This window comes from Sinohyriopsis cumingii, chromosome 7 (genome assembly GCF_028554795.1).
Source record: "Sinohyriopsis cumingii isolate HCF-2022 chromosome 7, ASM2855479v2, whole genome shotgun sequence".
In the NCBI taxonomy this organism is placed as follows: Eukaryota; Metazoa; Mollusca; class Bivalvia; order Unionida; family Unionidae; genus Sinohyriopsis; species Sinohyriopsis cumingii.
Genome location: NC_142967.1, coordinates 114,054,573 through 114,068,455, shown reverse-complemented (window position 1 = coordinate 114,068,455; position 13,883 = coordinate 114,054,573). Strand labels below are relative to the sequence as shown.

The following is a 13,883-nucleotide window of genomic DNA, read 5'->3' as shown; positions in this document are numbered from 1 at the left end:
CCGTTAATTAATTAAGTAATAATGAACAGATATTATAAATTTACGTTCAAGACTTTTCATTTGCACACAGATTGTATCATTCCGGTTCCATTGTGTGTGGCTTCGCTAGATACTAGGTCCGGAAAGTGGGACATTAGTTCATCTTGTTAATCAAGGACAACCGAAACGTAGGTTTTCATATTCATGTTATTTTAATTACAGCTGTTGTACCAGTGGTTTCTGTAAAACTAAGAACTATTGGCAATGCTACCGATGGAGGATCTCTGACAATTACCTGCCAAGTAGAAACGGATGTAAATATTGCAAGTGTAAACTTCATGAGGGATTCACATTTACAAGTATATATCTTTCCACCTTGTAGTTTGCATTCCATCGATAACAAGAACGATGCATACAACGTAACATGTTCTAATAATCGATCATATACACTGGTAAAACATAATATCAGCACCAGTGAACACGGGAAGAGTTGGACGTGTCAGATACTCGCAGATGATGGACATTGCCGTAAAGCATGCTTGAGCAACAATGTTACTGTACATGTAAGGGGTAAGTAGTGATTTTTTAATATTCCATATTGTCTTGAACGGTGGTCTTAACTTAAACAAGGTTTGCGAATGGGGTAGTATGTTTATTCCTAAGATAAAACTGAAAGCGTCTTGATGCTATGTTAATCAATGAAACGTGGAATAAAACGAAACGTGTCATGTGAATTAAGCGCAAACAATTTCGTCAACAATTTAGCTCTGACGGTATTTCTTAACATTAATTATCATGTCTTACAAACTATGACCAGAAACAGACAACTCTAATTAGTTGATGTTAATATGCTTAATGTCTCCCAACGCATTTCACAAAGGTGACTTGATCGGTTCCAAATTTGCAAAACTGGTTTAGTAGTTAACGCGGTAGTCTATTGCAAATCAAAATGATTAATGCAGCGGTTGATCACATAACTACTATATTGATTAGGTTTATAAACCCATATAATATGTTTCGATATAAAATTATGTAAAACACTCTGAAGATGTATCAAGATGGCATCATATAAAGGAACAGCCTCATTTCAAATGCATCCATATGCTTCTCAGTGTCTTTAACCACGGTAGCTTGAGATTTAAGAATAAAGTAGGTATTTGGCAGCAGAAACATGATACAACGTAATCACATTTTATTATTGTTTTTGGAAATTGACACCATCTTAAATTTAGATTTTTCTAATACCGACACGTTTTCAAATTGTCCTAAGAAAACGCATCAATATTAGTATTAACATGCTCGACGTGGCTGGCGATTGCTATTACACCATTTTCCTTCATACTGTTCTGGACTCTTAAGTGAAACTTACAATCAATGGGGACTTGATTTCGCTCTTATGTTTTATTGTTCATACAGTTCCCGTGACTACAGTTCAGCTTACAGATGATGCTGACCAGCCTTTAGTTACATCAGTGTCTGTTATTGACGGATTAGAAATGATCATCAGATGTAATACGTCTCCAATTGGAAGTAGACCAGCAGCCTTGTTCCTATGGTACATGCGACATGAAAACCAGTCATATGAATTAATAGACGGTCAAAGTATAATCCCCAAACCAAACCCAAAACAGGTACCGGGACAGCCAAAATCTGACCTGCTTGTATCCTACAGTACGATGATGTTCATGCCACAGAGGTCACACAATAATATGTACTTACGGTGTGCTGCGAAGGACAACACGTACAGTGCTACTCTTGTTGGGTCACGAGAGGTTCAGATTTTTGTCCAGTGTATGTATATTACTAGATAACACAACACCTTTTACGTCATTTTGCTAATTAATAATTTGCTATGTATGAAGAAATAGCTCATTTAAAATGGGATGAAATGCAGATTCCTTATTATTTCAATATTTGTAGTAAGCACAGCACACGCTTCAGCAAACCTAGGGTAGAGACTCAATCTAAAGAAAAACTATTCCTTCCACAAAAATTTAGTGTGAAAATTTCAACTCGTGATTCCCCCAATATGTCAATTTTGTCATTTAATTGGGATAAGTTAGGTTCAACTTTTCTTTTAATAAAACTTTTGCATTATATCAACGCTTTCTTTTCAAAGTCGACAATTTAACATAAAAGCATGCATGTCATCTTTCAGTGTGACTTTAGATGATTGAAGATGTAAAGACATTGAATAAGAAGAATGTACAATCTATATCTTTCTGGGACCACCACTAAACTTTTATATTATTTGGTAAATCAACGTTTATAATCATCACAAGTTGTATAACCTTTAAAGTTTGATATCAACGTAAAATAAGTTTATTCATCATACTTACTTCAAGACACAAATACATTAGTGATGAGCTTGGCTCTAACTATTCTGATAGATGATAAACAGTCAGGTAGACATAATGACAAATTTGAAAGTCGCACTTATGTTTGAGATTGGTATCTATGTTCTTATATTTAGAGACAAAATAAGGTTTGTTTCATTTTGATGCTTTATGTTTTATTTGGCTGTATTTCAAATAGTGAAATTTACGTTTTATATCAATTTAAATGCTTTTTTCTACATTATTGTCGTTGTTTTCTTCCATTATTTAAATCTTGCTTTTAGGTCATGGCATTCCAACTTGTAATAATCCATCTCTACATAATATCTGCAAATCAATGACCTGATACTAAATTTCGGATATGTAATTATCTAAATAAAAATAAGAAACGTCGTTTCAATCTTTCCACCTCACCATTCTTCAAGCAGTTTTACTTAGCAGCCACTGCCTTTATATATTTTATCGAAATTAGGCTTCAGGTCGCTTGGATAAAACTAACATTAATGCATTATGTCGGCAAATTATTACTGAACTTTCGGACCTAGTAAACTTCTTACACTCCTTAAGCAACTATGTTCCTAAAGTGTGTTACACCAACGTTCACAATCAGAACATTAATCATTTTAAATGTCACTGATTTATCGGTTATTTAATCACGCGAGCGCAACATTTATTTCACATTTATAATACTCCGGCAGTCGACCCGGACTGGTCAGGAATTGAACCAGCAACGCTCCTTTTACGAGTCTGAAGTTGCAAACAGAGCTAACGCGACTCCATGAACTACAATTTATATTTAATGATTTCCTTTGCAAATGACATTTGCAAATTTTGTGTGGATAGTAAAAGTATAAAACTTGTCAAAAATTCTGGTGTTAGATATACCACAATTTGTGGAAAATGCTTGCCATTATAAACAACTAAACACAGCAATATCAAATGATGTAGCCATATTTTTCTTTTGGTATAATTTAATCACGGATTTCCTGACGATAACTTGGCATATCTCGTATGGATTCTTATGGATACAATCATATCAAACATTGGAGCAAACTGAATATAAGGTGTTCAAATATGTATTAAAAAACATCGTGACAGTATTTATTATAATCAGTAGGTTATTGACAAAATTTTTTTCTCACCATGAAGGCATGGATACTAAAATAGCAAACTTTGAACAATTTTGATTTAATACATTGTAACGTAAGTATTGTACTGGTGCAGAACTAATCCACACTTTACGTCCAATAAATAGTGGCTAGATGTAAAGATAAATAATATCATTTATTTTCATTTTCAGATCCCCCAACTGTTCACCTTTACCCCAACAATACCATATATAATGTTACGGAAGGCACAACTAATTTGACGCTAGCTTGCAATGTGATCGACGCCAGTCCTATTCCACAGTTAAATGACTTTATTTGGCTGAAGGATGGGACTACTATATCAGGACAGACCTCATCATCCTATACCATTCAGTCTGTAAATAGGTCAGATAATGGGACTTATCTCTGCAAGGCCAAGAATGCCATTGGAGATGGAATATCAAATCCCTTAGCCATTCAAGTGCAATGTAAGCATTTGGATAGTTTCATTTGAATATTTAGATGCATTGGGTTGTTCATGCCAGAGAAATAAATACTACTTTGAAGAACTAAACTTAAAGGAACATAATAATACATACCCGGCTAGGGGCACGTGGTATGAAGTAGGCAGTTTCACATTTATCCAGATCGTTCAGAACCATCGGTAGAATGATGATGAGCCGTCTTCCAAATTTTGCCCAAAATAAACAATCGATTATTTCAGTGCAGGTCAGTCATTATGGCTTTATCATGTTATGATATGCAGATCCCTTGCAAATGTAACGTGAATACTAGGCATCCTTAATCTGGCCATAAACAACGTCCTATCTTAAACTTTCTAGTATTACTCACTGTGATATTCACTCTGATTTTATATATATATATATATATATATATATATATATATATATATATATATATATATATGTGTGTGTGTATATATATATATATATATATATATATATATATATATATATATATATATATATATATTAGTGTTTATTTCAGAATGTACATTTTAGTGTGCTGTTTACTCTAGAAACTAATATGCTTTATAAAAATGAAGAGTCATCATTGCTCTTTTTTCGTCTAGCTCATGATATATTTATTAAAACGTGTATAGTGAATCTAAGGTCGTTATATATAGTGAATCTACGGTTGTTATAAAAGAGATCTTTGTTTTCTTGTTTCGTTTGATTTGTTTTCTGCAGTATAAAGACATCAACAAAATTCTTCCGTATATGTATTTTACTCTAAAAAAATAACATTCTTTACAGTTTATGCATTTAACTATTCTAGGAAACTAGTTTAAAATATTCAGGAAAACTCCATGCTTAAACATATGCTCTGTTCTCTTATACATTTTCTTTGAATCTCAGTTCGCCCAAAATAGTTATTCGAATACGCTTGCCAGTCGGTGGTTCTTCCCGGGTTCTTATAAATATACAGGCTACCATGTATAGCTTATATTTTGCTGAAAAATGATGGCACAACACCCATAATAATAAACTAACAGATCATAAACTATGAAATATAGATCCGCTAAAAGTGCGAATAAGAGGCACATAGTGGACAATATAATTTACATCTGTGCTGAGAAAACCTTTGTACAGTGGGGAAATATTTGTATGGTCATTGGGCTTCCTTTAATTATATATGACCTTGTAAGCTGTGTACCAAAATATATACAGAACTATTTTCAAACCATAAGTGAATAATATAAGAAGCAGCTGTTTTGAATTAAAAGGTATTGTAAATACTGTTTGATGTTTTAAATTTAATCTAAGGTTTCGAATTTTGTCCTCCCAGGACACTCCATCAGTATGCCTTACAGAAACACTAAATGAACATGTAGATGTTCTGCTGTGATCACTCTATGTGCTCGTGAAACCCTCTCAAAACGCATTACAGTTAAAACTTGTAATTCAAATCTTGAGGAAACTTGACAAAATCTCCCTCAAACAAAAAGATAGCCAGTTTATAGATAAAATGCATGTACCATCCAAGTCACAAAGTCTTTGCAACCGGTTATTTTCTTTTGTTTCTTGAAGATATGTTAGTATTCTATAATAAATATGTAATGTCACTAATAGGTTACATTAATGTCATAACGAAATAGATCTTAGCAAGACATCTTTCATAATGTATCCATACACAGGTAATTTGCAAATTTCTAAAAGTGAAATCATGATTTTAAAAACAGATTTATAGTGTGTTTTAACTAAAATAGGATGCGATCATATTCTTGCCATATTCTAGATATGCTGGTTATGTTTTTGAAAAGTGAAACCTCTTCCGATCACAACAAAAGGAAATAGACGAACTTAACTTGTTTTTAAAGGCACGAATCTTGAATGATTCCATTATAGGTTTTCGTTTTTTTGTGTGTAATTGGGCAGATTATAATGGATATCCTCGACACTTAGGAATTTTATACTACAGCCCATTTGTACTATTTGCAAATATATTTGTATGGAAGGTTCAAGACAGTTCCCTCGCTTGATAAATAAATTCACCCTTCATGAATTTCTGACCTGGAAAGGAATCATGTAACAATTCACTTCCTAAGGTGTCTGCATTAAGCATTCAGTTTAACAACACAGTTATATATTACACTATGCATTAAAGGTATTCTGTTGAGAAATATGTTTGTGAAGCAATGATATACTAAAATACTTTTTGTAATACAATGCATAGATACTCAATGTTACATTTAAAGGAGTATATGGTAACGAATAATTAAAAATATAAACTTTGGTTAGTAGACTATTCACTGAATATTGAATTCAAGGCATTATTTCGTGTGTTCATAAAATACACGGTTGCTGTAAATAAATTATAAATTTGCTACAAGAAGAATATATTCTTTGCTACTGACTGATACTAATTAAAATACATTTTCTTCTAGACAAACCGGAAATTTATCTTCTGGCAGAAACAAACGTAGAGGAGGGTCAAACTCTTGAGGCAACATGTAACGTTTCAGCATGCCCATCACCTGCTGTAAGTTGGACCATGTCAGGAGGAGAAATATCAGCCTCGGCTGTCCTGCGAATTCCCTCTATATTAAGAAACCAGAGCGGAATCTACACCTGTATGGCTCAAAACGTTCTTCATCCAACAAATCTGTCTCCTGTCATCGGTAATGTGTCGGATATTCTCCGTGTTGATGTTTTATGTAAGTAAATATATACTCAGTTCTTCATGACAACGTATTTATATTACTAGCTGAATAATTGCATTCCTTTTTTTGCAAAAAAATGAAAGTGTTAATTAACATTATAACAAGATACATTCCTCGTCTGAACTGCCAATTGTGTTTACGCTTTATGTTGAAGCAGTCATTTTGTTTAATTGATATCTCAGGCTTAACAACTATGGAAAAAATATTTGGAAATATAGACACGTGCAAGTTGTTTTACCCATTTGGATATTGCTTAATGTACACTACTGTAGCGCAACTCACTCGACAAAACTACCAAGATTCTCGCTTTCGGGATTTCTTTAGGAAAGGTCTTTAATAGGGATAGTACCCCGTTGTATCTGTCTTTGGACTGGCCCTCCAGAATGTGACATAATTCTGCCCTAGTATCTTCTGAATCATCGACTGAATCGTAATCGGGATCACGGCTAAATCGCAGTTTGCTTCGTCGACAGTCTTGGTCACGGGTCATCACTCCTTCAAGATCGACGGAGAAATTAATATTATTGAAATAACAAAATAGATATGTCCAGATACTATCTGAATTATTTTTACTTGAACGAACCTAGCAACGCCTCTATTCTGGTCGACGAAAGACTAAATCCATATCATTTTGAGACTCTATGCTCTTGACGGTTTCCGTTCGTCCAACTACGGACAAAGGTCCTGCTCAGTCGCCACACTAATGTGCATCATACCACACCACAATTGCAACCACATCTGGTTATACCACACCACTGCATCCATATTTGGCGTGAATATAGGTATATATAAACAACAGCAGGATCACGTTGCCAAACTACAAGACGTTAGATGCCGAAATAAAGTCAGTTATGACTTTAAATCGAAACTTAAAATTAATCAAAACGAAAAGTATTGTCCAAGTGTTTTCTAGTTGCAGAACCCAAACCTCAACAACTATGTACTTCAAAGCACATACGAATACATACAATGTCATCTGAAGTACTTTTAAAGTACAGACAAACACAATATTAAATAATCACAATTGAAAACAAATTTCAGTTCAAATGACAGTCATTATGCAAGAGCGGTTCATCATCAGCTGTTCTAGACTCCGCATTGTTATTGTCTGCTGCGAGAATTCCTTTCATGTTCTCAATGGGGTAAGAAGCAACTAGGCTGCCAGCATCGAAGTCGTTTTCCCTCTGAATGTATGCAACTCTCTCCGATTTCTCATTATTCAATTATATCTCTCCGTTGGCGACTTTATTACGTCCTTGATACCATTTCAGGCGACCCACGAGGGGTTTTCCGTGTCTACTGTATTTGACCTTATACATGATGTTACTGAACATGTTAAGAATTTCCGAAGGCCCATAACACCATGTTGGTAAATTTGGCGAAATTCCCCCTTTCCTCATTGGCGAAAACAACCAGACAAGATCTCATCAGCTCACCTACCTGGCTAGTATATCACAATAGCACTTCTGTCGGCAGAGGGTGCACTGCAAGTTCTCTCTGGCAAAACGACTTATTTGTAATGCAAGATCCCGTTCCTGCAAACTGCAATAGATTTGATTTGGTGGTCGTCCCGACACATCATCTAACGGCAAATTAGTATCACTTCCCAGCATCATGAAATTAGGAGTAAAACCCTTGGCTTCACGCACTGCTAAGTGGCATGACATAACTAAGTATGGGAGGTGTTGGTCGCAATCAGTTTGCCACTCTTCGACGCACGTAAATATCACGATGTCTAGCACTCTGTTAATCCTTTCTATCACACCGTTGCCCCACACATGGTACGGACAAGTTCTATTTTTCTCGAGTTCAAGGAGACGACACATGTCACGAAAGACTCTCGAATTGACGGCATTCATCCGTATGAATCTATCTTGGCACACCAAAAGGTGTGACGACTTTCTCTCCTGTCATTGTATCTTCCTGGTAAGGCATTGGTGATATTTCAGTTCATTTAATAAAGTATGTAGCGATAACTAGAATGTAAATGTTACCATTTGCGATCTCCAGAAGTGGTATTAAGATGTAAGCGGATGTAGGTTCAATCGGAAACCCCGTCGTATCAAGCCGAAAAAATGGAGCACGCCTTTCATGTCCTCGAGACTTTTGCTTTGCACTTCTATGGCACCATAGTCGAAAAGCTTACTGAAGCACAACTAAGAAATAAGCTTTTGTAATTTTCGTGAAGAGTTTTCAAAATGCCCAGGAATCTTCTAATGGGCTTGAATCTTAATATCTCCACCCTCGTGCGATTCCCCACCTCGACAGAGCTTATCATTCTTTATCTCTAGCTGCTCCCATTGCCTCTATATGCGTTTAACCAAAGATCCGTATATTGCAACTTCATTCCATAGTGGTCGCTGATTGTTTTCAGCTCAGCTTAGAAAAATTACTACATACTGGTCTGATATATTAGCCTAAGCAAACTCCTTGTTACCACATGACGCATGGAAAATGAGTCGCAACACTCCGTTCTATGTCTGTCGCCGGATAATTGCTGTTTGTAAGGGGTTCTGAAAAGTTGTCTGAGTCAAGATGTAATCTTCAGGGAGGATGCCAAATTCGAAGCTGATATTGTGGCAGGGTTTGAATCCGCTATTCAAATTGATGTTTGTGTGTTCTTGGAATGTTGTAACCACTTCAGAGATCTGTGGTATGTCCTGATCACAAACCTCCTTCCATACAAGTAATCATTGCTAAATTACAAAAGAATGCCAGAGTCAAGAACTGCTTTCTTGTGGCTTTCGTTAGCGATCAGGCAGCATAGTCTTCAATCGTCTCGCATCCCTATCCATTGTGTACCTGCGACAGGACAGATCCAAATCCACTGTCAAGAATAAAGGGTTTTGCAGTGTCTGGGAAGCTAAAACATGGCGGGTCGTCTATCGTCTCTTAAACTCGTCGATAGAAGACTAATCGGTCTATGTCCAGGCAAAGATCTACATTTTTAATTCAGTCAGTGTAAGTTATATGCATTATCAGCAAATCCCTTCATAGGATTGCAATGAATCCAATGAAGCCGCAAAGTTATGTCTGCGAAGTCGGTATTTTCGAGTCGACCACGGCGGACACTTTGTCTGTATCTGAACGTATCTACTCCTTCGGCACAGCATACCCAAAGTACTTGATGTATTTTGCGAACAAACGACTTTTCTTGGGCTTGAACTTTAGACCATCTTCCAGCGTCCTATCAAAGACCTGCCGAAAACCATCCACCTCTTCTTTGAACGTTCGTCTAAAAAATATTACGTCGTTGAGGTACAACCGTGACCTATTTCGTCAGCTCCAACATTTGTTGCTGCCTTTATTCTAATCATGATGTTATTACTGGGCGGAAACCCCGCTGGTATGGCATTTACCTCCTTGTCACTGTAGCTTGGCTCTACCAAATAGCTCTATCTCGATAGCTAGCTATATCGTTAAGGGTCTCTCCTTTTGCATCTTTAATATCATGTAATAAATATTCCAGGGCATTAATGAGCTGTGCATTTGAGACGATTGTCTTCTGGACCACCGACATGATTGTAGGTAGAGTCGTAGTTGCGGTTCGACACTCCTTGAAGATCGACAGAGAGACAAATAGAAGCCAAAACATAAAAGAAGATTTATTTTAGTTACCATCTGTATTCTTCCTTGGCCGGACGAACATTATTATCGTTCTTCTTGAAAAAGCCTTGTAGCGTATCTATCAACGAAAGATACAAACCATACCTTCTTTTCAACTCTTTGGTCTTTCCTTATATTGTTCAGTGAACTATGGCTTGCTCTGTCTGTCATGTTTATACTGCTTTGCTCGCAACGTTACATTATCGCACATACGCGCATCATACCACACTACGATTTGTGTGTATAACTAAATATATATATATATATATATATATATATATATATATATATATATATATATATATATATATATATATATATACTGACTGCGAATAGTACAAAACTAGTATCTAACTACCTGAGCGCTTTCGACTCTTAATGAGTCTTTCCGAAAGCAAATACAAACCATAGAGGAACAAATAAAACAGAAATACAAATCGTATGGTTGATTGAGTGGTTGATTTTATTGTTAACGGCGCATCAGCACTGTGAGGCTATTTAGCGCCAAACAAAATGTTATATGCATAATCTTTTAAAAATTATGATAAGTCTCATATCGACCAGCGATATTAAAACACAAATAGTTGAAATTAAAACGGTAAGATGGTAACGGTGAAAAATAAAGTTTCCCGATCAACGGGGGATATAAATTTTGTATGTTAATGAAAAATGATGAAAAGTTATTAAAAAGGGACGGTATATATATTGCATAAAACTACACAAGGTGACAGCATAAAAGTTAGAGTTTGGAGTAAATATTTACTGCTTTCAGGAACTCTATAATACGAGTGATGTTTATAGTACCAAAAAGTCCTTTCATGTCATGCACAATGTAATAACGATCGCGCGTAGGTTCAGGTCAAAACACTATATTATAAAGTGCTTAACAGTGAATGGTTCATTGCAAGAAATGCACTCTGGTGGGTCATCACCTTTCAGTATGTTGAAGTAGGTGATATAAATATGACCAATTCGGATTCTTGCAATGACTACCTCCTCCCTACGCATGGTTCTGTAGGAAGGAGTCCATTCTCCTAGAGTTGGCTTGATTGCATGAAGTTTGTTATTCACGGCATCATTCCATGATGCCTTCCACATCTGACGAAAGAACTTTCTGATACAAGGTTTAAAATCAGTATACGGTATTTTAAAATCAGATGATTCTTGAGTAAGGGCCATTTTAGAAGAGCGATCTGCTTTTTCGTTACCTTTAATACCAATCTGGCTAGGTAACCAGCAATATATTATATTGTGGGAGACACTCAGCTCGGTATTTTTAACGAGTATGTTTTTCAATAATGGGTTCTCCAGTTTTCTGTTGTGTAGTGACTGGAGTACTGATAGCGAATCGGAGAAGATGATACTGCTTAAAATGTTTCTTTTCTATATGTTGCAGAGCAAGGTCTATTGCTCTGATTTCGGCTGTAAAACTTGATGTTACATTTGGTAAGCGAACTTGCGTTGTGTGATTCCCACAAACAAAGGCTGCAGCACCCTTTTCCTTATCCTTTGATCCATCATTTTAAAGTCTTGTGTAGTTTTTAAATTCGGTGAAGAGTTCCTGCTAAGAGTTGTGGCAGACAAGGGTTTGTTTCGGATTTTTTTCCATCGTGTAGCGTAAAAAGTACTTTTGGTTGTTTAATTAGCTAGGGTGGTGTTTCGGAGATAGACGTTTTTTTGAATTGTAGAAAGATCTATATTTATAGTGTCAAGGCTGGATGATATTCTAATGCCAAAGGAAGGTATGGCGTTTGGTTCATTGTCGTATAAAGTTTTGTATTTGGGTTGAGAAACAGCCGAAAAAGCAGGATTCAGAGGGTTTGATTTTAATTTGAGAGCATACTGTGCGGAAAGCATTTCTCTACGTTGCGATAACGGTGGTTCGTTCGCTTCAGCTAGAAGGCTTTCACACAGGGATGTTTCAAATGCTTCCAGAGCCAGTCTTATTCCTTGATGATAAATTGGATCAAGCATTTTAAGATATGACTTTCGGGCTGAACTATACACAACTCAACCATAGTCTAGTTTGGAGCGAATAAACGTTCTATATAAATTCAGGTTGACTTTTCTATCAGCACCGCAGTCAGTGTGCGCTACTACTTTAAGTAGGTCAAGTGCTTTTAAGCATTTGACTTTCAAGTTTTTTAGGTGTGGAATAAAAGTCAGTTTTCTGTCAAAGATAATACCCAAAAATTGTGTTTCCTCAACAACTGGAATAGGTGTTGCGTCCAGCATGAGTTTAGGTTCATCGTGGTGTCGTCGGAATTGACAGAAATGCATGCATACCGTTTTTGATTTCGAGAATTTGAAGCCGTTCTAACGACCTGAATTTTGAATCTTGTTGATATTTTGCTGTAGTTGTCTTTCAATTGTATGCATATGCTTTGACCGATAACATATGAGAAAATAATCAATATATAGTAAGCAATCCATACCAGGAGTCAAACACTTGGTGATGTTATTAATTTTGATATTGAAACGTGTCACAGATAAAATACTGCTCTGGGGCAGACCCATCTCCTACTCGTGCAAATCTGAGAGTAGAGCCCACTCGTACCTTGAATTCTGTGTCTGAGAGGAAGTTGGATATGATAGAGGGCAGACGGCCTTTCAGACCTAGATCGTGCAGGTCTTTTAGTATCCCGTACTTCCATGTTGTGTCATAGGCCTTTTATAAATCAAAGAAAACGGCTACTAAATGTTCTTTCGTGATAAATGCATCGCGAATGAATATTTCTAGTCTAACCAGATGATCGTTGGCGCTCCGTCCATAACGAAAGCCACTTTGGAAAGGGGATATTAAATTATTAGTTTCTAGGTACAATACAAGCCGAGAATCGATCATTCGTTCCATTGTTTTGCACATGCAGCTTGTGAGTGTAATAGGTCGATAGTTGGTAGGATCTTCGCTATCTTTACCGGGTTTGGGAACTGGTATTACTGTTGCTTCTTTCCATATTTTAGGTAGATTACAAGTAATCCCTAAATCATTGAAGTTTCACAAGAGATGTTAAAGATGATTCAGGAAGATGTTTTAAAAACTGGTAATGTATTTTGTCTGGCCCAGCGGAAGTATCATGGGCCTTGTCTAAAGCCTCCATAAGTTTTGATAGTGAAAACAGTTGGTTGTAGCTTTCCGAGTTGTTGGATGTGAAAGTGACTTTTCTTTTTGAGTTTTCAATTTTTGAAAGGCTTCGGAATAATTAGATGATGAGGAATTTTTAGAGAATGTATCAGCAAGAACATTTGCTATGTCACGTTTTGAGCTAAAATTGTCATTGTTCAGTTTTAGATGTCGAAAAGAATTGTGTTTTATCTTTCCGTTTATTTTGCGGATCGTGTCCCGAACTTTCTTAATTGAGGAACGAGAGTTTTAAAAGGAAACATATTTCATCCATGATGCTCGTTTACTTTCTTTGATTGTGCGGCGAGTTTTGCCGGGAGAATACGATATTTACTTAAATTCTCGGGCGTCGGATGATTGTTAAAGTTTTTCAAGGCTTCTCGGCGTTGCCGTATGGCTTCCTTACATTATTTTTTGAGCCAAGGTTTTAGGGTTCTTTTACAGTTGTTGAGGACTTGGGAATAGATTATTCTGCAATGTCGGTTAAAATAGATGTAAAATGCTGAATGGGGTCGTTAAGAATGAAAACTGTATCCTCATTCAGCCTAGTTTTACAGTGTTCCAGA

At 36.2% G+C, this 13,883-nt stretch overlaps 1 protein-coding gene across 1 annotated transcript in view; it reads left to right on the top strand.

Annotated features, from left to right (window-relative positions):
* The window catches only part of LOC149795961 (contactin-2-like), a 221,995-nt gene that overhangs the window by 92,113 nt on the left and 115,999 nt on the right, over nt 1-13,883 (top strand). Inside the window, exons 3-6 of the mRNA XM_089963901.1 lie at nt 202-549; nt 1,396-1,770; nt 3,616-3,891; nt 6,312-6,581. Of these exons, the coding sequence (XP_089820027.1) occupies nt 202-549; nt 1,396-1,770; nt 3,616-3,891; nt 6,312-6,581 (1,269 nt within the window). The remainder of the gene's footprint in view (nt 1-201; nt 550-1,395; nt 1,771-3,615; nt 3,892-6,311; nt 6,582-13,883) is intronic.